This window comes from Trichomycterus rosablanca, chromosome 5 (assembly GCF_030014385.1).
Source record: "Trichomycterus rosablanca isolate fTriRos1 chromosome 5, fTriRos1.hap1, whole genome shotgun sequence".
NCBI classification, from domain to species: domain Eukaryota; kingdom Metazoa; phylum Chordata; class Actinopteri; order Siluriformes; family Trichomycteridae; genus Trichomycterus; species Trichomycterus rosablanca.
Window position 1 is genome coordinate 44,856,497 of NC_085992.1, and position 13,487 is coordinate 44,869,983.

The 13,487-nt window shown below is 41.1% G+C and overlaps 1 protein-coding gene across 1 annotated transcript in view; it reads right to left on the reverse strand.

The window, feature by feature from the left end:
- Nucleotides 1-3,585: 3,585 nt before the first annotated feature.
- Nucleotides 3,586-13,487, reverse strand: part of arhgap10 (Rho GTPase activating protein 10) — a 135,887-nt gene continuing 125,985 nt past the window's right edge. The window contains exons 21-23 of the mRNA XM_062996220.1: nt 11,186-11,299; nt 7,105-7,196; nt 3,586-4,500 (exon numbers count right to left, since the gene is read on the reverse strand). Of these exons, the coding sequence (XP_062852290.1) occupies nt 4,412-4,500; nt 7,105-7,196; nt 11,186-11,299 (295 nt within the window). The 3' untranslated portion in view covers nt 3,586-4,411. The remainder of the gene's footprint in view (nt 4,501-7,104; nt 7,197-11,185; nt 11,300-13,487) is intronic.

A 13,487-nucleotide genomic window follows, 5' to 3' on the forward strand; every position in this document is an offset into this window, starting at 1 on the left:
GGTAGCACTGTCACCTCACAGCAAGAAGGTCCTAGGTTTGAATCCCAGGGGGAGTCACCCAGGTTCTTTCTGTGTGGGGTTTGCATGTTTTCCGTATGTCTGTGTGGGTTTCCTCCCATAATCCAAAGACATGCAGTCAGGGTAATTGGATCTACTAAAAAGTCCACCTCGAAATAATATATGTGTGTGTGTGTGTGTGTTTGCCCTGTAATGGACCGGCAACCTGTCTGGGGTGTTTCCTGCATTTTGCCCAGTGAATCAGACCCAGAGCGACCCTAGTCGGATAAAGCGGTGGCAAAACAGACAATAAATGAATGATCCAGGGTTTGTATCCCGAGCGGTGCTATTGGCCAGCCAGGCATCTACACACAGACATGATTGGCTGTGTCTGAAATGGGCATGGCCGAGATCCCACAATGGAGTGTCCTGTCTGAGGGGTGTAACTGCATTATGCCAGTGATTCTGCTAACCCACTACTGCTGGGATTCAGGGTTCAAAAACCCAACAGTGCTATCAGTCAGTAAACCAGACAATGCCTAAATAATATTTAATGTTGATAACTTAGTTGGGTCAGTAAATAAAATTATGCTTCACAATATGTTGTTTTTACTTAATTCTCTCTTTGTAAACTGCTGGGATTCAGGGATTGAGTACCCAGCAGTGCTATCAGCCAACCGGAATTCTACAAATAGACATGATTGGTTTTGTCTGGATGGGGCGGGGGTATCCGAAGCCCCTAAACGAATTGGTGTCTTGTCCGGGTGTGTTACTGCATTGCGGCCTAGCGATTCTGGTAAAGCCGGACCCACAGCCATCCTGAGCGAAAACAATGATGGTAAAACATGAAAATGGATGTAGTTCTGCAAGTTGGTGTGGCTGGAATGGTGGTGGCCGAGGTCCCATGATAGATTGTTGTCCTGTCTGAGGGGTGTACACTCATACCAGCACAACACACACTAACACACCACCACCATGTCGTTGTCACTGCAGTGCTGAGAATGATCCACCATCTCAATAATAACTACTCTGTGGGGGTCCTGACCATTGAAGAACAGGGTGAAAGCAGGCTAAAAAGTATGTAGAGAAACAGATGGACTACAGTCAGTAATTGTAGAACTACAAAGTGCTTCTATATGGTAAGTGGAGCTGATAAAATTGACAGTAAGTGTAGAAACCAGGAGGTGGTTTTAATGTTATGGTTGATATAACAGTAATGTTAAACTGGAGCAGGCTGACTGACAGACAGACAGACAGACAGACAGACAAGAAAGTGGCTGACAATAAAAGACTCAGCTGAGGAAAGGGTTGGAGAGCGACTGCTGATGAAAATAATGACTCGGGTTCCAAGCCAGACGCACGATAAGGCCGAGAGAGGAGGAAAGCTGGCGAGCGGGTGAGCAGGCGGGTATACAGATGGCCCGACATGGCGCTGTAAAAATTACATCATAGGAATCAGAACAAGGAAACGAAGAGCGAGAGAGACTGAGAAAGACATGAAGAGTAAAAAAAGAGCAAAAGTTGACATGATGAAGCTCGAACCTGGCAGATGAAGTACAGAATGGAATGGAGGTGAAGCGAGTGAGCGTGTGACTGTACCTACCTCATTAGTTCAGGCTCATTTGATTATGTAAGAGCCTGGCACCCTGGCATGAGGCCTATTTTTAGTCCTCTCCCACGTCCCATCATCAGTCATATCAATGCACGCTTACAACTCAAAGTGCTTCGCTATAGTTATATAATACATAACACACTTTACACACTGGTCACATGCTAATGTACGTACAGAGCACCTGAGTTTGAAACACGCACACTTCCCCATACACACACACCAAAGTAAGAGGGTTATTTGTACACGATTTACCCGGAGACAGACAATAAAAATGTGGGTGTGTAAAAACAAGCTTCTTGCTGTGAGGTGGCAGTGCTACCCAACAAGCCACTGTGCCACCCCTGACCAGGATAAAGCAGTAATAAAACCTGATGATGAAAAGAAAAGAATATACACAGATCAGACATAACATTAAAACCACCTCATTGTTTCTACACTCACTGTCCATTTTATCAGCTCCACTTACCATATAGAAGCACTTTGTAGTTCTACAATTACTGACTGTAGCCCATCTGTTTCTCCACATACTTTTTTAGCCTGCTTTCACCCTGTTCTTCAATGGTCAGGACCCCCACAGGACCACTACAGAGCAGGTATTATTTAGGTGGTGGATCATTCTCAGCACTGCAGTGACACTGACCTGGTGGTGGTGTGTTAGTGTGTGTTGTGCTGGTATGAGTGGATCAGACACAGCAGCACTGCTGGAGTTTTTAAACACCTCACTGTCTCTGCTGGACTGAGAATAGTCCACCAACCAAAAATATATCCAGCCAACAGCGCCCCGTGGGCAGCGTCCTGTGACCACTGATGAAGGTCTACAAGATGACCAACTCAAACAGCAGCAGTAGATGAGCGATCGTCTCTGACTTTACATCTACAAGGTGGACCAACTAGGTGGGAGTGTCTAATAGAGTGGACAGTGAATGGACACGGTATTTAAAAACTCCAGCAGCGCTGCTGTGTTTGATCCACTTATACCAGCACAACACACACTAACACACCAATACCTGTGGGGGTCCTGAACATTGAAGAACAGGGTGAAAGCAGGTTAAAAGGTATGTAGAGAAACAGATGGACTACAGTCAGTTATTGTAGAACTACAAAGTGCTTCTATATGGTAAGTGGAGCTGATAAAATGGACAGTGAGTGTAGAAACAAGGAGGTGGTCATAATGTTATGCCTAATCGGTGTACATGCATTTCAACTGCACTTGGGTGGCACAGCGGTAAATTACACTAACCCACTACTGCTAAGATTCAGGGTTTGAATAGCACTGCTATCAGCCAGGCAGGAATCTACATACAGACATGATTGGCTATATCTGGGGGAAAGGGGGGGAGGGTTGTCGAGGCCCTGTTGGTGTCCTGTATTGGTGTTACTGCATTACACCAGTGATTCCGGGGAAGAGGTAAAACATAAAAGTGGATGACGTTCTGCAAGTTGGGACACAATAAGAGTGGAACCACCCATTTTTTTTGGGTGACTTGGGGGTCAACCATTTCAGCAACAGTTCTTTTCTGTCACTAAATGATTGATTTGAGCTTTTTTTTTTTAATATAACAAAAATACAAGAAAAAGCCAAACTTTAATCTGGACAAATATTTTTCTAGTGTAAGGTGACAGTTTGGCTTTTTTGTCTCAACATTGGAAAAGCGCTCTCAGTTTTTACTTTGGCACAAAAAAAACACCCGCTGTAGCACAGTCCAATCACTCAAAAGGAATTAGAAAATCATGTACCAAAATAATACAACATTACAGAACTAATGAAACTGTTTGTGTGCTTCATTCATCCAGTCACGGAAAAAGAGAAATCACTGATATTCAAAGACTGCATGATGCAGATGTCCCTCATAACTGTATGGAGGCTTTTGACTTCACTTGTACATCAGTTTCCTGCATGAGAGTCTGAGTTGTGTTCAGCTTTGAATAATGAATGACATACTTGAACGTACAAGCAACTACAAGACTACAGAACACAAAGAATAAACATCCTTTATTTATTTAACATCATTCGACAGGAGAACCTACAGGATAAAAAGCAAAGCTGAAATGTGTACAGATGTGAATAAATCAGTCTTTAATTACACCACTGGTGCACATCGTCGGTAAATAAAGAACAAACTTTAAACTTTGGATGCTAGAATAATGAAATACGTGACATAAAGACTTATCAATACTGTTCAGGTGATCTTAAAATATTTTATTATTATTTATACTTTCATTTGGACGATATAGGTGCCGTTTACTGCATTAACATTTACAGTACATATAAAATTAAAACAAATATAATTGCTCCATATGGATTTGTCAAACAGCTCGTAGTGACTTTATGGCCCAGCACTTCAGGTTTACTTAAACAAAACGTCAACGTCAATATAACGGAAGAGTGCTTTCACTTTTTTTGCTGTCGTCATACATTTAGCTCAAACACACATTTAACAGGCAATGAAATCAACTAGATCTATTAAATAATATAAAGTACATTATAAACTCATGCAAAGAGCCAACCTGTTCAGTTAAAACACACATACACACTCAAAAAAACATCAATCCACTCACCCCAACAGTTCATATGTACAATACATACTCAAGATTATATTAACTTTTATATGCTAAGACAAGAAAAACAATGTTTGTTGAAATGTAAGCCACTTAATCAAGCTTTGGATAAAACCCGCACCGGGCGACTCGTGGCACAGACGGAGAGCGTAAAAGTAATCTAAAGAAGAGGTCGGGCCACACCATGGATACCATGTATAGAAACTGTCGTTTTTCTCTTTTACTTTTCCGTTTGTCCGAGTGTTACAGCATTTCCACGTAGTTCTGAGGGATTAACCCTCGTTTACCCTCCAGCTCTCCTTCCAGCCAGCCGGGCTCTCGAGACTCGGTCACTGCAAAAAATAAACATGGCTTTGTACATATACTGCTGTTGGGTAATGGTTTTTTTAATGCATTTTCTCCCTTTTTCTCCCCCCTTTAGCACGTCCAATTGCCCAATTGCATCGTGCTTCCTCTCTGCCTATGCCGATCCGTGCTCTGATCGAGGAGATCAAAGCTAACCCACGCCCCCTCCGACACGTGGGCAGCAAGCCGCATGCATCTCATCACCCACACATTGACGAGTGTTGTGCCACCTAGCGTTGTGTACGGAGAGACACACCCTAAGAGCACTCCTTCCCCATCTCTGTGCAGGCACCTCTAATCAGCCAGCAGAGGTCGTAATTGCACCATTCTGACAGAGAGAGACCCATATACGGCTTAGTCCCGCCCCTCTGAACAACCGGCCATTTGTTGTTCATGTGGCCACTCAGGCTTCAGGCGGCAAGGTAGAGCTGAGATTCGATACGATGTATTCGAGATCCCAGTCTGGTTGCAGCGTGCGTTTTTACCGCTGTGCCACCTGAGTGGACTGCTGTTGGGTAATGTTTAAAAAATTCACAACTGTTTCATCGGGAAGGGGGGGAGGGGGTGCCATGGTGGGTAGCACTATTGCCTGACAGCAAGAAGGTACTGGGTTTAATTCCCAGGTGGAGAGGTCCGGGTCCTTTCTGTGTGGAGTTTGCATGTTCTCCCCATTCTGTGTGGGTTTCTTCCAGGTGCTCTGGTTTTCTCTCACAGTACAAAGATAAGTACAGTCAGATTAATTAAAGCTACATCTGAACTGTTTTTACTATACTGGTGATAGATTCTCTAAAATATTCTTTGAAAGAATAATAAAGAGAAGCTAGGAACTTTGATTTACCCTCTGATCACCAATTATTATACTGGGACACTGGAGATGTGGCCAAGTTTGTATTACAAAGATTTAAGTCGGGGGCTTGTGTATGTGTATTTACTTTCTTTTATTTATTTATGGCCGCATAAATGTATGTAGAAATGAAAATTGAATACAGTGTAGGACTGTTTGGATATTGTATTTGTAAATAATGTGTAGTGGTCACTGTTTGCGTGTAAGTTCAAGTTCCCAAATTCTGATGCTAGTTTCCATTACATTTCATTTTTCCCCCCAATTTTACTCCCAATGTAGTCAGATTCAATTACTCAAATGCTTTTCGCTTCCTCTTTACTGGTATTGACCTCCACTCTGACCGAGGAGAGTCGTGACTAACACACGCCCCGCTCCGACATGTGTGCAGTAGCCCAACTGCATCTTTCCACCTGCAAGAGACGAGTTCATATGTGGATCATTTACAATTACATTTTTGGCTTTTAGCAGACGCCTTTATCCAAATCGACTTACAGTACTATGACAGTATACAGTCTAAGCAATTGAGGGTTAAGGGCTTCGCTCAAGGGCCCAACAGCAGCAACATGGCATTGGTGGGGCTTGAATCAGCAACCTTCTGATTACTGATTCAGTACCTTAAACGTTAGGTTACATACTGCCTACATACTGGAGGGTCACGCACTGCTCTCCATTATTCCCCATCTCTGTGCAGGCACCATCAATCAGCCAAGAGAGTTCACAATTGTGTCAGTTATGAGGAATCCCCTCAGGCATCCAACCCACCGGACAAGCTAATCATTGCCTGTGTAGGTGCCCATTTCTGAAGGAACTAATATCCATCCACCTGTGAGAATAAATAACACACGTTTAGATATGGATAGACTGGTTTGGTGTTTGAGGTTTTCTGAGCTCGACCCCTCCAAACACCTTTGGGATTAAATAAATAGATTTTTCCCCCAGGTGGCGCAGCGGGATATTCCGCTAGCACACCAGCATTTATCGATTTATTTTAAGTATTTATTTATTTTATTAGGATTTTAACATTATGTTTTACACACTTTGGCTACATTCATAACATGACAGGTAATCACTGGCTTTGTGTCTCCAATTCACCTCACTCGCATGTCTTTGGACTGTGGGAGGAAACCGGAGCTCCTGGAGGAAAGGGAAGAACATGCAAACTACACACAGAAGGGACCCGGACTGCTCCACCTTGGAATCGAACCCAAGACCTTCCTGCTGTGAGGCAACAGTGCTACCCACTGAGTCACCGTACCGCCCAGCTTCTTGATTTAGCTAAAGAAATTGTATGACTGTGTAATGCCCTGCAGCAAATGAATTGTTGATGTTAATGGTGCATTCCTGCCCTGCGCAAAGTTTTTAGGTGGCCCTAATAGCACAGCCACCCTGATCAGAATGAAGCTGTTACTGAAAATGAAGAAGTAAATAAAGTTTATAAGGTTTTCGAGCGCTGACACTTCTGCACCATTTGTCAGTAAGAGAGCTCCCATGATAAAGAATAAAAACAATAGCTGTGCCGGTTCGAGCCAGAAAGCTCATTTCCTTCCTCTGCATGATTATAAATTTGCCTGGTCCTCTGTGGACTGATTCAGCAGGACTCGTCCTCCTTTCTCTGCCCCTCCCGCCCCCTCTCTACCCTCCTCCCCTCTTACGTGAAGTAATGAGATCAGATTCTGGCTGCCGCTGAATCCAATATCCTGACGGCTTCGGCTGAGCGGACGGCTCTGGCGATAACGCTGGCACTTACCGGCGTGGAAGATTGCGCCGACCTGGAAGGAGAGTTCGGAGTCATGCTCGGCTTCGCAGGGGAACACGGCCTTGGCTTTCTTCAGCGTGACACTGAAAAATGGAGGCAATCAGTTAGTGCCTCGCTCGCCTTTCTCAAGAAAACGAGGATTAGGACACGGCTTTTCAATCTGGCAACCGCTCTTCAGTCAGAATGAGTGAGGGAGGGAAGGAGTGAGGGAGGGAAGGAGGGAGGAGTTTTGGAAAGTGGAGAGAATCACTGGAAAAGATATTTTTTTCCCCCAAAGTTTCCTCTGTCCGCAGACAGCAGGCAGAGCCTGAATAAATACAGCCAGGAGATGAGTGATGAACTCAAGCAACACCTTTGTGAAAAAGAAAGTTCATCCCTCTTTAATCACGAGCTCTTAGAAAGCTGGGAATAGATAAGACATTCAACATTTGTGCATTTTACAGTGCCTCGAAAGAAAGTACACTATATGGCCAAAAGTATGTGGCCACCCCTCTCTATAACTGCATTAAGGACTTTCAGCCACACTCATAACTGCTTATACACCGATCAGCCATAACATTAAAACCACCTTGTTTCTACACTCACTGTCCATTTGATCAGCTCCACTTACCATATAGAAGCATTCTATATTATAGTACTACAATTACTGACTGTAGCTCATCTATTTCTCTACATAACTAGTTTAAGTACTCTAGTTTAAGTATTTGAGAAGTTAGGTGTGAAGAAACTGCAAAGGACTGAACAGAGTCTCACGTCAGTCTAGGTCTATCATCCTTGCTGTATGTTGTTCTTTAAATGCGCTCTTTTATACCAATTTTTCCAAGAAAGTAAAGATTGCTTTTATTTTAGCTTGGTTAAAGATTTTTGTCATAGTCTTTGGTAGTGCTATAGTCATACATTTAATAGAAACTGGTAGTCGGCAGGTATTAGAGTGGGGTTTTAAGATCAGTAATTTTATGTAGGGGTTGAATAATTGTGACATGGCAGTATTAACAAAATCCTGCTATCCTCCTGTTATACTCCGTCACCCCGCTGTACCCCAATTCTCAACCAAAAGAACAATATGGTAATGACATAATGGTAGTTTTGTTCTGGAACAAGTGCATCAGGTGTAACAAGTCAAGTCAAATTTATTTGTATAGCGCTTTTTACAATGGACATTGTCTCAAAGGAACTTTACAGCAGTGGTCCTCAACCACTGGGCCGCGGACCAGTACCGGTCCATGGGTCATTTATTACCGGGCCGCACAGAAAGAATAATAAATTAGAGATCGCTACATCACCAATGAAAACAGTGCTTCAATTTCCAACACATGGGTGTTTATCATCTCATATCACCCCCAGGTGGAAGCAGCGTCTCGTTGCAGCGAAAAAGCTCGTTTGTGAGAAGTATAATTATTCTATTTTGAATCTTCCCGCCCCCACCGGGCCGTAGAATTTTATTTTATATGAAACCGGATCGTGGTGCAAGCAAGGTTGGGGAGCGCTGCTTTACAGAATCCAGGACTGACAAACCAAAAACCCCTTTTAAGCAAGCCAAGCGGCAAGAAAAAAACTCCCTAAAAATTAAAAGAAGAAACCTTGAGAGGAACCAGACTCCTCCTTGGGTGGCCAAGAGAATAATTTGAATGAACAGGATTTACACAGATCATATATACACAAAATTAAATTGAACTAAAGTTATAACTAGCAAAAAATAATAATAATAATACACTTTATTAGGATCACATACCCTGTTAGCACTGATTGTAGGTAGCTAAAAACTAGAGCTACTGGCATTTTTTTTTTTATTAGTTTAAAATGCGTTTTAAAATCCCAACAACAATGCTGCACCTGATACACTCATACCAGAACAACATGCTACACATCAGACAGAAACCTGTCTGGCTTGCTTGAGATTTAAACTTTCAACCTTGTGATGCATAGTCCTAAGCCCTTACCACTGAGCTACCACAGGCCACCAAACTAAACCAGTTCAGAATGAAGTAAAAGGACAGACACAGATTATTTAGGACGCATGGCTCTCAGATTGCCATAGTAGGTTCAGGACTAAATTTTAAGTTGGCTTTAGGAACCCCACGTGTGTTTTAGTTTCTTCGAGTGTGTGAAAAGTGGACAGGATTGTTGCTCCTAGCTGGAAACCTGATAAATATTTTACTCATCGCCTCGGAGCAACAGCAATGTGTTTACAGTGGGCCAGAACCCAGCACACAGACAGATTTACACAAAAGTTTTCCAAGAATTTGTTGAGGAAAACTTCTCCAGCTTAACAGCAAGAGAGGTGCAAATAAGATCTTAGTTTTAACAGCCAACTTCTGAATGGACTCAAAATTTGTGAAGGTTCTTTTGGGTCACGAATGTAGACGAGCATTAAAGGATGATAAACAGAGTAATTCATCCAACTGTCATCAAGTATCATTTAATGTGGCTTTTTTCCAAAGTAAATATAGATCATTGTGATTACTTGTGTGTGTATGTGTGTGTGAGTGTGTGTCTTTATCACTGGTAAAGGGAATGTGGATGTTTGTATGTCTAAGCCGGAAAAGGAGAAGAGAGCGAGGAGAGAGACTCCACAGGCAAAGTCTGAGAGTGTAAGTCCCTCAACATTGTCATCAGAATGGCTTGTACTGAAAAGCTTGATAACATTGTCATAGGACGCCACCTCTCCCACAACTACAAGTAGCACTGATGAAAACGTGCAAGCATTTACTTTAAACACACATTAACAAACCATACACGTCACTCATTTACTACTGTCAGGTTACTGTCCAGATTTAAAACCCTGACTTTAACACAATCAAAGATGTGTGATGAATCAGAATTCTGACTGAGAGCAACTTTGTTAATAACATAAAAGCAAAAAGTTTAAACAGACAGCAACACAAGAGGCACATTTACTCGTTACTAAGGTCAGTTTTCTACTTGCCCCTTCAGTAGAAGCTTAAGTTACCCTAAATAAGAATGTCTGATCCATGGAAATGTAAGATGCAAGCGGGATACGTACACACACACACACACACACACACACAGACACACACAGACACACACCACCTACTATTATTATTATTATTAATATTATTAATAATATTATACATTTATTTTTCATTTTCATCAATTGGTTTATCTTGGTCAAAGTCAAGGCGGGTCCACTTCCAGCAGACAATACTGGGTGCAAGGCAGAAATATTCCATTTAAGTTCTTCGGCCATCCTTCTCACAAAGCCAATCGTGTGTGTATGATGTTTTTTAGCAGTGTTTGTTAGCACAGCTGAGATTCGAACTGGGATCTCAGTGGAAGCGGGATAGCATAATACAACACTGTCCCACCCAATCAAGTTTCATTAGTATTATTATTATTATTAAAATGATTATTATTTTTAATATTATTATTATTTGTATTATTTTTCAAATGATTATTGTTAGTATTTTTATTATTATTGTTTTTATTATAACAATTGTTCTATTTGTATTATTAATATTTTTAGTTATTATTATTTTTATTAAAGATTATTATTTGTATTACTTATTATTACTAATATAATAATAATATTATTATTATAATCCTTATTATTTATATTTTTATTATTATTGTTATTATTACAATTATTTTTAATACTATTATTACTGTTATTCTTTAAATTATTGTTATTATTGTTGTAATATAGTTATTTATTATTATTATTATTGTTACAATTGTTTTACTTTTATTATTTCTATTATTACTATTTAATTATTATTTAATAATTTTTATATTATTATTTTTAATAATATTTGTATTACTTATTATTATTTATAATTTATTATTATTGTTACCATCACAAAAATATTTTAATGCCACTATTATTTATATAATCCTTCAAATTATTATTTTTTATTTAATACTTAGTAATTGTTTTATTTTTTTATTTCTATTATTTCTAATTGGTTTTTTTATTATTATTAATTGTTGTTGTTATATTATTATTTTTATTATTATGTTACAATCAATATTATTGTTGTTATTATTATTACTATTACTATTATTAATAGTAGTAGTAATAATAGTAGTAATATAAAAAATGAGGGCTAGGTACCTTTCAGCAGGTTTCTCTACGTTTTCTCCTCCAGCTGCTTCATCAGTTTCTGAAGTTTTGGGGTCAGACAATAGGGACGGGGAGTTCATCCATGATGCCATGCCTGAGCACAATCTGTAAAAAACAAAATCTGTATTACCAAGCCAGTCGATGCATGTCTCCATCGCCCAGGGTTAAACAAGATCGTGTACAGAAGAACAACAGAAACTTCAGCAGTTCTGTTACAGATGAGCCATGAACAAAGTTCCAATTGCTTTATTCACCTCAGGTCACTGACACGAGGCCGTGAAACACTGAGACGATAAAAGACAACAGAAAAATGGCAGAACTGAGCATGTGCAGTTCATCTGAGCCCAGAGGCTTACACAGGTTTAACAAAATGCAACATAGAGTGTTTTCTAATCCACACATCCCCCATACCACTACTAACCACACTACTAACCACAGTAAACTAATGCATAAAGAACAAAAAAAGAAAAAGAAATGTGAACAGTCTAAGCATGGAACAGTAAATAAAACGGTTAAGAAGCACCATTCCAATCCAACGTTGTCCAAAATAATAATAATAATAATAATCATAATCTGGCAAGCAATCTTGCAAGGTCAGACAGACGAAAAGGTGGCACAATTTACTAGGACACTAAATTTACAAACCCACACACACGCACACACACACACACACACACACACACACAGCTGATAATTATTCCTCCCACGTGGAGCGTGTGGCTTGCAGTGAGCCAGACTTCCTCTCAGAAACACAGTTAGTGTAAAAGTCTGGAGGCTCTGCAGCATCACAGCCCTGACCGTGTATCAACACACTCCGAGAAATAACAATCACGACGTGAGCTGCTTTTCACACACGAGAAACGCGGTAGAACAATTACACCCCTGCCTGCAACAAATCTTCATTAACACCTCACTCGCTACCGCCGGTCACATTAAACTCTCACCCGGCTCCGACTCTTCTGCGCTCTGTTACACGCGTACTGTGAGGGGCCTTCACGAGTCAGCGCAGGATCTAAACTGCACCTTCTCAGAGTCTACAAGTCTGTACTACTGCACCAGTTTTCTCAAACTGTTGCAGAATTCTTCCAAAGGATACAGCGTTTGTGCAGAAGTATGTAGACACCTGACCGTGAGCTTGTTGGCTATCCTATTTCACAACCTGAGCAAGAGTTGTTTGTTTCTCTTCGTGGCCAGAACATTGATAAATAGGGATAGTGGTAGCTTAAAGGGTAGGGCTTTGGGCTATCAATTAAAAGGTTGAGAGTTCGGGGGCCGCTCAGGTGGCGCAGCGGTAAAAACACACGCTGGAACCAGAGCTGGGATCTCGAATCACATGAACAACGATTGGCCTGTTGTTCAGATATGGGCATGACTAAGCCGGATGGGGTCTCTCTTCCATGACTGGTGCAATTACGACCTCTGCTGGCTGATTGATGGCGCCTGCACAGACATGAGAAAAGAGTGCTCTCAGGGTGTGTCTCTCTGTACACAATGCTGAGCTGCACTGCACTCGTCAAAGTGTAGGTGATAAGATGCATACGGCATGCTGCCCACGTGTCGGAGGGGGTGTGGGTTAGCTTCGTTCTTCTCAATCAGAGCAGGGATCGGCATTGGTGGAGAGGAAGCATGATGCAATCGAGCAATTGGACGAGCTAAAAAAAGGGAGAAAAAGGGGAGAAAATGCATAAATAAAATATATAAAAATAAAAGTTAAAAAAAAGGTTGACCAGTTCACCTCACTGCATGTCTTTGGACTGTGGGTGGAAACCGGAGCACCTAGAGGAAACCCACGCAGACATGGGGAGAACATGCAAACTCTACACAGAAAGGACCCGGACCGCCCCACCTGGGGATGGAGGCGACATTGCTACCCACTAAGCCACCGTGATATGGATGTAAACTACGAAGGATCTGCAGAAGTTCAGAGACAAATTCAGGATGCCATTGCTTGTTATAAACGCATTTATAATGAAAGCAAAGAAACATACAGTCCAATCTGCACTGGATATATTTTTTAAGAAATCGTCATTCAGTGCTATGCGACTTCAATATCTCGCGCATGTTTGGGAGAAAGGGATGTGAAGCGTGACGCAGTTTTAATTGAATCATGAATAGAGGAAGAACGTATTGATGACAATTAGTGTTACTTTTAACCTTTCACAATATATCCTTGGCGAAGTGTGCATTCTTTAAAGACATTTATGGGTGAGTACAATACCGACACATAAGATAATGCATGTTACTGCATGTTGATTATGCATCAGGAAACCATGATTAAAACAATCATTTTTTA